Below are 16,370 nucleotides of genomic sequence, written 5' to 3' on the forward strand. Positions count from 1 at the left end.
CTACGTATAAATATATTAAATAAATACATATAATTACTAAACTGTGATTAGCTAACTGAAATATACTATGATGCAATAAATTACTAATCTGGTGTTAGCTAAGTGAAAAACTACTAAATAGATACATGTCATTATTAAGCTGTGGCTAGCTAACTGAAATATACTATGTAGATACATGTCATTATTAAGCTGTGGCTAGCTAACTGAAAACTACTAAATAGATACATGTCATTATTAAGCTGTGGCTAGCTAACTGAAAACTACTAAATAGATACATGTCATTATTAAGCTGTGGCTAGCTAACTGAAATATACTATGTAGATACATGTCATTATTAAGCTGTGGCTAGCTAACTGAAATATACTATGTAGATACATGTCATTATTAAGCTGTGGCTAGCTAACTGAAATATACTATGTAGATACATGTCATTATTAAGCTGTGGCTAGCTAACTGCATAATGGAGCAGAATATTAGGCCGGATGAAGCATCTGAGCTACAGTGTGTCTGTTCAGGTTTCCCCTGGATGCTAATAGCATCGCACCGCTAATTATGCATAACTCCGTTGGGCTGAATGGATACGATCACATTGCAAATGATAAGTCATTGGTCAGTGTCACAATGTTTCCATAGAAAAATTCAACTGGGAATGGAGATTTGCACAAATGAATGTAATTAACAATCACATTCATTACTTCTAATTGCGTAACATAATGAGTGCTCTGAAACTGAAACCCAGATTGGATTCATATTATATTAATACTTTTAGTGTACAGTAGAGCAGCATCCTCTTCCCCTAAGATACGACTGACTGCAATGTTTCCTAAAAACGTTGTCTGAATCTTTCCCAACTACTGGCAGATGGCAGTTCTCTGAGCTAAAACAGACAGACAAGAGAGCACCACACATAGGAGGACATGGAAATTCAACAGGAACCCATGTGAAATAGTTGAAACAGCATTGCAGTATGCTTTTATCAAATTATTGTACTCATCAAATTCAGAATGGTAAAAAGTTAATTGCGGGAGGCTGTGTTAGCTATAAAAGCCTCTAATCAGATTAAAGCACTCCGGAAGATAGGACACAGGTCATCCGTCTAGTTTTATAACATTACAATGAAGACTGGAAAGGTCAACCATTTTTTTTTAATTCAAGTTTGGAATAAATAATACCCCCCCCCCCCCAAAAAAAAAAATTATAATCGTGCTCATAATTACCCAGAAAGCACTTAAGGGGAAAGTATACATCAAAAACTCTTACTGTAAAACTACAACTGTAAGTCTATGTACGTCTATGTCTGTAATCTCATTATACTTACAGTGTATAAAAAGGATTGGCTTATTTTAATAGCAGCTTTAGATCTTACAAAGACAAGGTATAAAGCTGGTCATTTGAAAGCCATATGCCACAGATTAAGATAAGATATAAAAAAACGCTTTATCTGTCTTTCATTGACTAATACACATCTACGAATGCTTTTAGCTGGTATGAAAGCTAGTGCTTTTAATTCCTTGGACTCACAATAATATAGGCCTAGAATTTGTGACATTATAAATTGTCTAGAGTATAAACTGTGTATTGTTTGAAAATTGTTGAAGGATTTGGTTTGGTTTGGAGATGTATAGACTTTTCAGCATCTTAACTTTGTCTGAGAGCTTACAACCACGTCATGACATGAGAACCATTCCCCAAAGACTTTTAGTATGCTATTACCCAGGGATCCCACATAATAGCATAATAACTATCCCTAAAACACACACACCAGATTTGATTGGTTTTGTTTTGGTGATTTTGATGTGAACTCGAAAACGTTATTGATTTTAATAATGGGCCATCTCACTGAGGGAAATACCATTAACTATTGTCACATCAAATACAGGATGTCTGGAATGGCTGTTAACATTGACGATACACAAATGAACAGCTCCTCTATCAATGTAAACATCTAATTATTATAATTTATTTGGAGAAAAACAACAAACTGAGTCAAATGATTATGAAGACCATGTTTAAGCCCAAATGACAATGCAGTCTGCCTGTTAAGATGCTGGAGAGTAGAATATAATCAGTCTGCCTGTTCAGATACTGGAGAGTAGAATAGAATCAGTCTACAGTCTGTCTGTTCAGATACTGGAGAGAAGAATATAATCAGTCTACAGTCTGCCTGTTCAGATACTGGAGAGTAGAATAGAACCAGTCTGTCTGTTCAGATACTGGAGAGAAGAATATAATCAGTCTGTCTGTTCAGATACTGGAGAGTAGAATATAATCAGTCTACAGTCTGTCTGTTCAGATACTGGAGAGTAGAATAGAATCAGTCTGCCTGTTCAGATACTGGAGAGTAGAATATAATCAGTCTACAGTCTGCCTGTTCAGATACTGGAGAGTAGAATATAATCAGTCTACAGTCTGCCTGTTCAGATACTGGAGAGTAGAATAGAACCAGTCTGTCTGTTCAGATACTGGAGAGTAGAATATAATCAGTCTACAGTCTGCCTGTTCAGATACTGGAGAGTAGAATATAATCAGTCTACAGTCTGCCTGTTCAGATACTGGAGAGAAGAATATAATCAGTCTACAGTCTGCCTGTTCAGATACTGGAGAGTAGAATATAATCAGTCTACAGTCTGCCTGTTCAGATACTGGAGAGTAGAATAGAACCAGTCTGCCTGTTCAGATACTGGAGAGTAGAATATAATCAGTCTACAGTCTGCCTGTTCAGATACTGGAGAGTAGAATAGAACCAGAACAAAAACAGATTGACATATAGCTAACTAGACAGCCATTTTCCTTTCCAAAATCCTTTTTTTGGCAGGCAGCACATTTGTTATTGATAATTGGCACACTATGAACTACCTTGGCAATGGTAACCCACCAACTTCACAGCTATGAGAAACACAGAATTCAATGGTTACCTCGTCCATTTCAATGGTGATAGATCTAATTCACATCATCTGCATTTTAAGTTAACTACAAAGCGTTGTGACATAACCGAAAGGGACAGGTAATATTTAACGTTGTGTTAATTGTTTTGCACGTGTACATTTGTAAATGCCAGCAGTTAGGTGGCTTGGAAGGTGGAGCTAATAACAGACATGCTAATGACATTCATTTGTGCCTACAATCTGTTTGTCAAGATGGGAGGAGGAGGAGGAGGAGATATGAAAAACCTCAGCGCGTTGTGTGGCGGAGACGACAACATAAGATTGCTGACAGTCTGATAAAGTAAGCCTGGGGAAGGAAAGCAAAAGGGGTCATAAAATGAATGGCCTCCTAGCTCATAAATAACAGAAACATAAATGTCATATGAACTTTATTTCAAGAGCGGGTGGTCTAATAAAGATGCAGTTTTAAAGAGGAGTTGAGAAATTCATTGTCATAAGAAGGCCACATCCCCAGCCTGTTCCCAGAGAGTTACTCAGTCCATCGTTGGCATTCAAGACCTTGCTCATACCAAGCACCTTTTCGGAATACAAAGGCTTAGAAGTTAGGTTTTGATTCTCCACCTCTCTCTTTCTTTTCCCATGTTCTGCCTGTTTTACTCCTATAACTACACCCCTCTTTTCTCCATCTCTTTTCCCTTTCCCTCTTTCCCTTGTTCTTGCCCTTTACAAATTGAGACGACGAGATAAGAGATTGCCCCTGCCATGGCAGCCTGCTGCCCATTGATAAAACCATATCTAATCTATCTAGGGCCCGCTGCGCCACCAATGCACTCATCTCTGAGTCTGTCAACAGAGAGAGAGAGAGAGAATCTGTCTCTTCATTCTCTCCTTTAGAACCGGGAACTAAAGCGTCACGTTTTATCTGTGAACATTTTGGGGGAGGAGATTAACTTTCCATGTTCTTGGCAAAACATACATGTCAACCAGTCTCCGGGTCTTCTTGATTTGTGTGGTGGAGATGTGTCTGATGGTTCAAACCTGCATTTTGTTACGTGAAAATATATTTGCTGCGTTTCTATATCATGAACTAGTCCTACTCTTCTACACAGCAGCTAATATTACATTGGTATGAATTACATTTGGTGTGATAGAAAAAAAACAATAAAAATGGACTATTTAGCCACACAGTGTTAAGGATGACTTTCTGGTCAAATGACTGGTCACATAGTCCTCTTTTAATGTTTGGTTCATTCCAGCGCTTGGACTCCACCACCACATGACATTAACGCAGGGATTAAATACAATTATAATCTGGGTGGTTCGAGCTCTGAATGCTGATTTGGCTGAAAGCCGTGGTATATCAGACCGTGTATAACGGGTATGACAAAACAGTTTTTTTTTTCACTGCTTTAATTACGTTGGTAACCAGTTTATAAGAGCAATAAGGCACCTCGGGTGTTTGTGGTGTATTGTCAATATACCACGGCTAAGGGCTGTAAACCAGCAGCATACTACCCTGCATCCCCCCTGCTTGCTTGCTTCTGAAGCTAAGCAGGGTTGGTCTTGGTTGGTCCCTGGATGGGAGACCAGATCCTGGAGTGGTGTTGGAGGGCCAGTAAGAGGTACTTTTTCCTCTGGTCTAAAAAAAAGAAGTAAAAATTACAATGCCCCAGGGTGTCACGATCGTCGTAATAACATTCAGGACCAAAGCGCAGCGTGATATGGGTTCCACATGTTTAACGAACGAAACGTGACGCAAATGAAGTGCTCACAGGAAACTACACATAAACAGCCTCTGATTGGGAACCATACCAGGCCAACATAGACATAAACAACCTAGATTACCCACCCTAGTCACATCCCGACCTAACCAAAATAGAGAATAAAAAGGCTCTCTATGGTCAGGGCGTGACAAGGGCAGTGATTGGGGACATTGCCCTGTGTATGGTGCCATCTTTCAGATGAGACATTAAACAGGTGTCCTGACTCTCTGTCGTCAATAAATATCCCACGGCACTTATTGCAAGAGTAGGGGTGTTAACCCCTGGTGTCCTGGATAAATCCCCAATCTGGTCCTCATACCATCATGGCCACCTAATCATCCCCAGCTTCCAATTGGCTCATTCATCCCCCTTCTCTCTCCTGTAACTATTCCCCAGGTCGTCGCTGTAAATGAGGATGTGTTCTCAGTCAACTGACCTGGTAAAATAAGGGTTAAATCAAGGGCTGTATCCAGGCACTCTGCACTCTGCGTTGTGCGGAAGAACAGCCCTTAGCTGTGGTATATTGGCCATATACCACATCCCCTTGGGCCTTATTGCTTAAATATACATGTTGAATTTAGCATGAAATGTAAAATTAAATTCTCCAATCTCCAAATAATGTTCAACATATTGTGTTCTAAGGGAATCTACCACTGTTTGATAAGGCAGTTTTATGAACCACACAATGTTTACATCATTGAATATTAATCAGAAGGTGAGCAGCAATTACAGTACATCCAAATATAAATCATCACTATGCATCACCGTTATCGTCATGGGTATGATTTAAATCACTATGCATCACTGTTATCGTCATGGATATGATTTACATCACTATGCATCACCGTTATCGTCATGGATATGATTTACATCACTATGCATCACCGTTATCGTCATGGATATGATTTACATCACTATGAATCACCGTTATCGTCATGGATATGATTTAATAAAAAGCAGCTGAGTAGGAGCAGGGGATGGGGGGAAAAGGACAGGGGGAAAGGATGGGGGAAAAGAAATGATCTACCGAACTGGTTATAATCATGAGAGACTTCTATATTCTGTTTTCTTGGTCTAATAACATCTATCTGTTTATTATCATGAGAGACTTCTATATTCTTTTTATTATTTTTTTACCTTTATTTAACCAGGTAGGCTAGTTGAGAATAAGTTGTCATTTACAACTGCGACCTGGCAAAGATAAAGCAAAGCAGTGCGACACAAACAACAACACAGAGTTACATATGGAATAAACAAATACACAGCCAACAACACAATAGAAAAAAAAGTCTATCTACGGTGTGTGCAAATGAGGTAAGATAAGGAAGGTAAGGCAATAAATAGGCCATAGTGGCGAAACAATTACAATTTAGCAATTAATCACTGGAGTGATAGATGTGCAGAAGATGAATGTGCAAGTAGAGATACTGGGAGCAAAAATACATAACAATATGGGAATGAGGTAGTTGAATGGGCTATTTACAGATGGACTATGTACAGGTGCAGTGATCTGTGAGCTGCTCTGACAGCTGTTGCTTAAAGTTAGTGAGGGAGATATGAGTCTCCAGCTTCAGTGATTTTTGCAATTCGCTTCAGTCATTGGCAGCAGAGAACTGGAAGGAAAGACGTCCAAAGGAGGAATTGGCTTTGGGGTGACCAGTGAAATATACCTGCTGGAGCGCATGCTACAGGTGGGTGCTGCTATGGTGATCAGTGAGCTGAGATAAGGCGGGGCTTTACCTAGCATAGACTTATAGATGACCTGGAGCCAGTTGGTTTGGCGACAAATATGAAGCGAGGGCCAACCAACGAGAGCATACAGGTCGCAGTGGTGGGTAGTATATGGGACTTTGGTGACAAAACGGATGGCACTGTGATAGACTTCATCCAATTTGCTGAGTAGAGTGTTGGAGGCTATTTTGTAAATGACATCGCTGAAGTCAAGGATCGGCAGGATAGTTAGTTTTACAAGGGTATGGTTGGCAGCATGAGTGAAGGATGCTTTGCTGCGAAATAGGAAGCCGATTCTAGATTTAATTTTGGATTGGAGATGCTTAATATGAGTCTTGAAGGAGAGTTTACAATCTAACCAGACACCTAGGTATTTGTAGTTGTCCACATATTCTAAGTCAGAACGGTCCAGAGTAGTGATGCTGGACGGGCAGGCAGGTGCAGGCAGTGATCGGTTGAAGAGCATGAATTTAGTTTTACTTGCATTTAAGAGCACTTGGAGGCCACGGAAGGAGAGTTGTATGGCATTGAAGCTCATCTGGAGGTTAGTTAACACAGTGTCTGCTTAAGGTGGATCAGAGAATCACCAGCAGCAAGAGCGACATCATTGATGTATACAGAGAAAAGAGTCGGCCCGGGTATTGAACCCTGTGGCACCCCCATAGAGACTACCAGAAGTCTGGACAACAGGCCCTCCGATTTGACACGCTGAACTCTGTCTGAGAAGTAGTTGGTGAACCAGGCGAGGCAGTCATTTGAGAAACCAAGGCTGTTTAGTCTGCCGATTAGAATGTGGTGATTGACAGAGTCGAAAGCCTTGGCCAGGTCGATGAATACAGCTGCACAGTATTGTCTCTTATCGATGGCAGTTATGATATTGTTTAGGACCTTGAGCGTGGCTGAGGTGCACCCATGACCAGCTCGGAAACCAGACTGCATAGCAGAGAAGGTACGGTGAGATTCGAAATGGTCAGTTATCTGTTTGTTAACTTGGCTTTCGAAGAACTTAGAAAGGCAGGGTTGGATAGATATAGGTCTGTAGCAGTTTGGGTCTAGAGTGTCTCCCCCTTTGAAGAGGAGGATGACCACGGCAGCATTCCAATCTTTGGGAATCTAAGATGATACGAAAGAGAGGTTGAACAGGCTAGTAATAAGGTTTGCAAAAATTTTGGCAGATAATTTTAGAAAGTGAGGGTCCAGATTGTCTAGCCCAGCTGATTTGTAGGGGTCCAGATTTTGCAGCTCTTTCAGAACATTAGCTATCTGGATTTGGGCGAAGGAGAAATGGGGGAGGCCAGGTGGAAAGAATGGCTAGCCGTAGAAAAATGTTTATTGAAATTCTCAATAATTGTGGATTTATTGGTGGTGACACTGTTTCCTAGCCTCAGTGCTGTGGGCAGCTGGGAGGAGGTGCTCTTATTCTCCATGGACAGCGTCCCAGAATGTTTTTTGAGTTTATGCTGCAGGATGCAAATTTCTGCTTGAAAAAGTTACTCTTTGCATTCCTAACTGCCTGTGTATTTTGGTTCCTAACTTCCCTGAAAAGGTGCATATCGTGGGGGCTATTCGATGCTAATGCAGTACGCCACAGGATGTTTTTGTGCTGGTCAAGGGCAGTCAGGTCTGGAGTAAACCATGGGCTATATCTGTTCCTGGTTCTACATTTTTTGAAAGGGCCATGCTTATTTAAGATTGTAAGGAAAGCACTTTTAAAGAATAACCAGGCTTCTTCTACTGACGGAATGAGGTCAATATCCTTCCAGGATCCCCGGGCCAGGTCGATTGAAAGGCCTGCTCGCTGAAGTGTTTTAGGGAGCATTTGACAGTGATGAGGGGTGGTTGTTTGACCGCAGACCCATTACGGATGCAAGCAATGAGGCAGTGATTGCTGAGATCCTGGTTGAAGACAGCAGAGGTGTATTTGGAGGGCAGGTTGGTTAGGATGATATCTATAAGGGTGCCTGTGTTTACAGATTTTGGGTTGTACCTGGTAGGTTCATTGATAATTTGTGTGAGATTGAGGGCATCAAGCTTAGATTGTAGGATGGCCGGGGTGTTAAGCATGTCCCATTTTAGGTCACCTAACAGCACGAGCTCTGAAGATAGATGGGGGGACAATCAATTCACATATGGTGTCCAGGGCACAGCTGGGGGCAGAGGGTGGTCGGAAAATGTTATAGTTAGAGATGGAAATTTCAGGGTTTTTGGTGGCCTTCCTAAGCCAGGATTCAGACACGGCTAGGACATCCGGGTTGGCAGAGTGTGCTAGAGCAGTGAATAAAACAAACTTAGGGAGGAGGCTTCTAACGTTAACATGCATGAAACCAAGGCTTTTTTCGGTTACAGAAGTCAACAAATGAGAGCGCCTGGGGAATGGGAGTGGGGATAGGAATTGCAGGGCCTGGTTTAACCTCTACATTATTTAATACTGTATATTATACGGTGTATAATACTGCTCCACCTGTTGTATATGATGCTGATTTCACTGTACTTGTGCATGTGACATTAAAAGTTGATAGAGTGCTCCTCCTATTGTTAACCCCTTATAGAATATAAAACGGGATTAAAAATCATGGCTAGTTTATTGGCCAGACTAAGTTTCTGTTGGCCAAGGGCCAGGTCTTTCTTGAAAAATAGGTATTTTGATCTCAATGGGACAACCTTGTTTAATGGACATTAGGGAAAATGTGCCATAAAGTTTTGTATACCATAAATATACCATAAATATAAACGAGTGTGCTCTTCCTATAAGATAAACCAAGTGATGAATTAGCATGACCAGTTTATTACAGAGAGAAGCTCTTTCTCTCTTCCTATAAGATAAACCATGTGATGAATTAGCATGGCCAGTTTATTACAGAGAGAAGCTCTTTCTCTCTTCCTATAAGATAAACCATGTGATGAATTAGCATGGCCAGTTTATTACAGAGAGAAGCTCTTTCTCTCTTCCTATAAGATAAACCATGTGATGAATTAGCATGACCAGTTTATTACAGAGAGAAGCTCTTTCTCTCTTCCTATAAGATAAACCATGTGATGAATTAGCATGACCAGTTTATTACAGAGAGAAGCTCTTTCTCTCTTCCTATAAGATAAACCATGTGATGAATTAGCATGACCAGTTTATTACAGAGAGAAGCTCTTTCTCTCTTCCTATAAGATAAACCATGTGATGAATTAGCATGGCCAGTTTATTACAGAGAGAAGCTCTATCCCTGGTCTTCAAATGTATTTTTAACTCAATGGGAAAACCTGGTAAAATAACAAAAAAAAAAAGAAAGAATGTAAGTCCTTCGACAGTAGCCACTTACTGGACTCAGGGTCAGAGTTTCCGTCTCCCTCGGTGCGGCTGTTGGGCGAGGTCTGTTGGTAGTACTCTTCCCGGGGGAAGCCGAGGGGGAGAGGCTGAGTGGTGCTGGCAGTGCTGCTGGGCTCGTGGTCCCCTAGACCACTGTCGCTACAGCTCTCCTGAGAACCGTCCGGGAGGTGGAACGTCACGCGACGCTGGGTCTGACGGAAACACAACAAAACACAACGTTCATTTAACATCACTGGTGGTTGATCTAAAAAAAACACAACACCAAAACAAAACGTAACTGTAAATACTTTAACGTCACACAATGCTGGAAACACAACGTACATTTAACGTCACATGATGCTGTGTCTGGAGGGAAACACATGGAAACACAACATTAATTTAACGTCATGTGATGCTGTGTCTGGAGGGAAACACATGGAAACACAACATTAATTTAACGTCACGTGATGCTGTGTCTGGAGGGAAACACATGGAAACACAACATTAATTTAACGTCACGTGATGCTGTGTCTGGAGGGAAACACATGGAAACACAACATTAATTTAACGTCACGTGATGCTGTGTCTGGAGGGAAACACATGGAAACACAACATTAATTTAACGTCACGTGATGCTGGGTCTGAGAACACCACAGAACGATATGTTGTTTTATATGTTTTTGATGTGGTGGACGTTGTTGGTGCATTCAGTTGCAGAGAGAGCTAATTCAATCACCTTGGAGACGACATTTGGGGGGAAATCTCAGACTAATTGGTTGCGTATTATGGGATTGTTCTTGCATGTCTAACAAGACAAGTCCCCATCATTGTCACGTCTTCTCTGAGGAATATCGTATTACGTCATGGCAATCTAATTGATACAGTGGTCTTAGAACCTAAAATCATAGCTCTTCTGAGATATATATATATATATATATATCAGTCAAGCCTAATGACATACTATTCAAAAATGAACGTTGACTACTTATAATGTAAGAGTTTTAATTGACAGTTACTGCCCATAAAATTATTATAATAGATTGACCCTTTTGACGAGGCTGCACCGTGATCTACTTTTCTCACCCGCCCAATTTAGATAAAGGGAAGGAAGGTGTGGATGAACTGACTTTGATTAGAAAAGGTCTGTCTGAGGATTGTACCAGTTTGTAGATCTCTTCTCCTCACAAAGGGAGTAGTTCTTTGATTTCTCTGGAGAGTTACAGAAGTTCATGTGGTGACCTTTTTCCAGGAGCACGATGGCAGCACTACAAAGGGAAACACTCCATAGGGAGGTCAATATCCACAAATGCTAGCCGTTCTTCATGAAAAGAGAACATGGTTGAGTCACATTGTGAAACACAAATAAAGGGTAATCCGTGAACATCAATTATCAATTTTTTTTTCATCTCTAGCACATTCTACACCTTTAACTATAATCATATTTAAAAACTGAATTAATTGAAATTAGATGTTGTTTCAGAAGGTCTTTCTTTGCCAAGTCAACCCCCCCAAAATTTGAGCTTTAACATTGAAGACAATTAACAGTGAAAAGACTAAAGTATTATTACATGCAATTTTCTAAATGGTGAGGAGATTTTTTGGTTACATTGGACAGTTTGGAGAAAAAGGGCAATTTCACTGTGAATATGATTTCATTTCATAACACGATTCTCAGTCTCAAATTGCATCTTATGAGGAAAATAAAACACTGAAAACTTGATTAAATTGCCATATGTTTTGTTATTGTGTTTCAGTTTGTATTCAACCTGTTATTCAGACTGATTAGAACAAATGTTTCATAAAACAATATCATAGCCTCACCCCAATAATCTACATTTCTCAATCTCTAGAGCTGCTAAAGCAATATGGGAGTTCTGAATTAAAAAACATCATTAACACACGGTTCTTTCTCCTCACGGGGAGTCGTCTGTGCCTCTTTGAAAAAAAGCACTTTTCCTCCACCACTGTGGTATACCGATAAAGACCTTATTGTTCTTTGATAAGGCAGACAGAATAAGGGAGAGGAAGAGAATGGGTTGGAGGGAAAAAAAAAAATCTTGGCTCAAACGAGGCCTCAGAGCTGCCAAAAACAGAGATCCACAAACAGCTTACCAGTTCATTTAGGACTATCAGAGGGTTGACTAAACTAAATCCTTACAATTAAAACGCTGAAAGAAAAACTTACGAGATTTTCTGCTTTGTGATGTCATTATGAACAATAAAGAAAGTAATGTATTTCCTTCATTGAAGAGGGTGTATGTGTAGGTATGTGTGTGTGTGCTCATGCGTGTTGAAAAGACAAGTTTCCAGGACTACCACCAGTGTGTGGAGAGAATTCTCCTTTATACTTCACAGTCCCTAAACACCTCTAAGATCTGTTTTTATTGTGCTAATTGTCTCAAGTAAATTAGTTGTCAAGCCTGTCAGTCGATTACCATTTCTTCCAAAAACTGAAGCCAAAACTACTCAATTGGCGTTAAGGTTAGGTACAGGTTTGATAGGATCAATAAGAGAAGGGACTGTTTAGCTAGTCCTTCCATCAAAGATAACATGGCCGGCCAGTTTATTCCACAATGAAAGTAATTAAATGATATCAGCCTAGGAATATCCTGTTTTTCTCACATTTAGTCAAGCTGTCGACTACTCCACCACATCAATGTCAAGCTGTTGACAACTCCACCACAGCAATGTCAAGCTGTCGATTACCCCACCACATCAATGTCAATCTGTCGACTACTCCACCACAGCAATGTCAAGCTGTCGTCTACTCCACCACAGCAATGTCAAGCTGTCGACAACTCCACCGCAGCAATGTCAAGCTGTCGACTACTCCACCACAGCAATGTCAAGCTGTCGACTACTCCACCACAGCAATGTCAAGCTGTCGACAACTCCACCACAGCAATGTCAAGCTGTTGACAACTCCACCACAGCAATGTCAAGCTGTCGATTACCCCACCACATCAATGTCAATCTGTCGACTACTCCACCACAGCAATGTCAAGCTGTCGACTACTCCACCACAGCAATGTCAAGCTGTCGACAACTCCACCGCAGCAATGTCAAGCTGTCGACTACCCCACCACAGCAATGTCAAGCTGTCGACTACTCCACCACAGCAATGTCAAGCTGTCGACAACTCCACCACAGCAATGTCAAGCTGTTGACAACTCCACCACAGCAATGTCAAGCTGTCGATTACCCCACCACATCAATGTCAAGCTGTCGACTACTCCACCACAGCAATGTCAAGCTGTTGACAACTCCATCACAGCAATGTCAAGCTGTCGATTACTCCACCACATCAATGTCAAGCTGTCGACAACTCCACCACATCAATGTCAAGTCTTCATGAACGGAAAGTACAGGATCATATTTACAGAGCTTTGGCAGCTCCATGAGAAGCCGTCTGCATCTCAAATGGCAACCTATTCCCTACATAGCGCACTACTCCTGACCAGGGCCCTAAGGGAATAGGGTGTCATTTGGAATGCAGCTGCTCACTTCCTCTCCACATGTTTCTAATTTATTTGAGTCTTTCTGCTCTGACAATGACAGCCAGAATTGATTCAAACAAACAGCTGTCCATGATAATTAGGACATAATGATAGCGTGGAGTTTTTATATCTCTGTCAGATGTTTATACAAATGGAATTTGTGTAAAGGTGTAAAAAGATAAATCAATCTAGTTTTCAATCTGCACAGAGGCTGAAAATAAGTGCATATTTCTCCTAACAGTGTGCTTTTTTTTATGGTTGGTCTTTTTCTTTGTTGTGTTGAGAGAAAAGATTGACACGACAACAACAGTCATGGTGTACGTATTGTTAAAGCATTACTACGTAGTCTAAAGAACATGCCAGAAATCCATAAAACAAACACAAGCTGGTGTAAGAGATATAAAGACCAAACAGAGTCTGCCAGATAAAACAGTGCCTTGAAAACTATGTGCATAGAGAGAGAGATAAAAAAAAACAACAGAGGAAAGAAGCCAAGTTCTATAACAAGCCAGCCCTATCCAAACTAAAGCCACTCTCTTGGTAGCGAACCAGACAATGTGCAGATGGACCTGGCTTCACGGTGGGGTGAGGGATTAGGAATCCCTTGTATTTTCATGCGGAGGAGAGGAGAAACTATAGAGTAGGATATACTATACACCACTTCAACCAGGGAGAAGATACAGCTCAATGAGTTACCTAGCTACCTTCTCTCTCCTATACACTTCTACATCCAAATATCATAAATATAGAAAAGAGAGAGAGAGGTAAACCATGTTGCATGATAAACATCAGTCTGCCTTCCAATCCCCTTATCCCTTTGAATGATAAACTGGGCTCACTTACAAGTGGATCAAAGCAGATTTGCTGTGATCATCCTGGATGCATCACCTAGACCTGGACAAATCTGTTTGAGGAAAATTTTGATTTTTCATCAACTGTCTTTTTGTTTTTCTTCGAACTTATTCCGTGCCTCTTTAATTTTAATTTAATTTTTTGTTCTTTTTGAGCTTTAACCCTTTACCCCCAATCAAAACTGTTAAATAACACATATGGAATCATGTAATAACCAAAAAGCGTTAAACAATAAAAGTACATTTTGATTTGATTGATTGTGAAAACATATACAGTACCAGTCAAAAGTTTTGACACACCTACTCATTCAAGGGTTTTTCTTTTCTTTAGTATTTTCTACATTGTATAATAAAAGTGAAGACATCAAAACTATGAAATAACACATATGGAATCATGTAGTAAGCAAAAAAAGTGTTATTTGAGATTCTTCAAAGTAGCCACCCTTTGCCTTGATGACAGCTTTCCACATTCTTGGCATTCTCTCAACCAGCTTCATGAGGTAGACACCTGAAATGCATTTCAATTAACAGGTGTGCCCTGTTAAAAGTTAATTTGTGGAATTTCTTTACTTCTTAACACATTTGAGCCGATCAGTTGTGTTGTGACAAGGTAGGGGTGGTATACAGAAGATAGTCCTATTTGGTAAAAGACCAAGTCTTTTACCAAATAGGAAGAACAGCTCAAATAATAGGAAGAACAGCTCAAATAAGCAACGAGAAATGACAGTCCATCATTACTTTTAGGTCAGTCAATCCAGAAAATGTCAAGAACTTTGAACGTTTCTTCAAGTGCAGTCACAAAGAACAATACAGCATAATAATGAAACTGGCTCTCATAAGGACCGCCACAGGAAAGGAAGACCCAGAGTTACCTCTGTTGCAGAGGATAAGTTCATTAGAGATAACTGCACCTCAGATTTCAGCCCAAATAAATGCTTCACTGAGTTCAAGTAACTTACACATCTCAACATCAACTGTTCAGAGGAGACATGCATGAATCAGGCCTTCATGGTCAAATTTTTGCAAAGAAACCACTACTAAAGGACACCAATAAAAAGAAGAGACTTGCTTGGGCGATGAAACACAAGCAATGGACATTAGACTGGTGGAAATCTGTCCTTTGTGAGATGCAGAGTAGGAGAATGGATGATCTCCGCATGTGTGGTTCCCACCATGGAGGAGGAGGTGTGAAGGTGCTTAGCTGATGAGACTGTCTGTGATTTACTTTGAATTCAAGGCACACTTAACCAGCATTTCAACCACAGCATTCTGCACCGATACGCCATCCAATCTGGTTTGCGCTTAGTGTGTCACGATCGCTGTCTTCAAACTCCCTGTCGTAAATAAGCCAAGGCGCAACGTGCATGGAATTCCACATCCTTTAGTCGAAGTGAAACCAAAAACAATACAGAAAGGAAACGAAATGTGACGTTCTGGGCTGCTTGCAGGCAGCTACACAAAATCAAGATCCCACAATCACAGGTGGGAAAAAGGGCTACCTAAGTATGATCCCCAATCAGAGACAACAATAGACAGCTGCCTCTGATTGGGGACCATACCCAGCCAAACAAAGAAATAAGAAAACTAAATTGCCCACCCAAATCACAACCTGACCTGACCAAATAGAGAAATAGAAAGGCTGTCACATAGAAAGGCGTGACAGTACACCCCCCCCCCAAAGGTGCGGACTCTGGCCGCAAAACCTGACTCTATGGGGGAGGGTCTGGGTGGGCATCTAGCCTCGGTGGCGACTCCGGTTCGGGACGTAGACCCCGCTCTGCTTGCTGATCCCTCCGCTTCCGTGGAACCGGGCCATGGATTGTCGCCGGAGGCTCCGGACCGTGGATCGTTGCCGGAGGAACCGGACCGTGGATCGTCGCCGGGGGCTTTGGCCTGCCGACCGTTGCAGGAGGCTCTGGACTGCCGACCGTTGCCGGAGCCTCTGGACTGCTGACCGTGCCAGAGACTCCAATCAGAGACAACGATAGACAGCTGCCTCTGATTGGGGACCATACCCGGCCAAACAAAGAAATAAGAAACCAAAATCACACCCTGACCTGACCAAGTAGAGAAATAGAAAGGCTCTCTATGGTCAGGGCGTGACATAGTGGGACTATCATTTGCTTTTTAACAGTACAATGACCCAAAACACACCTCCAGGCTGTGTAAGGGCTATTTGACCAAGAAGAAGAGTGATGGAGTGCTGCATCAAATGACCTGGCCTGCACAATCACCCAACCTCAACCTAATTGAGATGGTTTGGGAAGAGTTGTTTCGCAGAGTGAAAAAAAATCAGTCAACAAGTGTTCAGCATATGTTGGGAACTTCTTCAAGACTCTTGGAAA

At 41.2% G+C, this 16,370-nt stretch overlaps 1 protein-coding gene across 1 annotated transcript in view; it reads right to left on the reverse strand.

Annotated features, from left to right (window-relative positions):
* Positions 1–16,370, reverse strand: part of LOC106604166 (protocadherin-11 X-linked) — a 228,462-nt gene that overhangs the window by 79,000 nt on the left and 133,092 nt on the right. Inside the window, exon 6 of the mRNA XM_014198585.3 lies at positions 9,691–9,889. Coding sequence (XP_014054060.1) covers positions 9,691–9,889 — 199 coding nt within the window. The remainder of the gene's footprint in view (positions 1–9,690; positions 9,890–16,370) is intronic.

This window comes from Salmo salar, chromosome 05, assembly GCF_965601325.2.
Source record: "Salmo salar chromosome 05, fSalSal1, whole genome shotgun sequence".
NCBI lineage: Eukaryota > Metazoa > Chordata > Actinopteri > Salmoniformes > Salmonidae > Salmo > Salmo salar.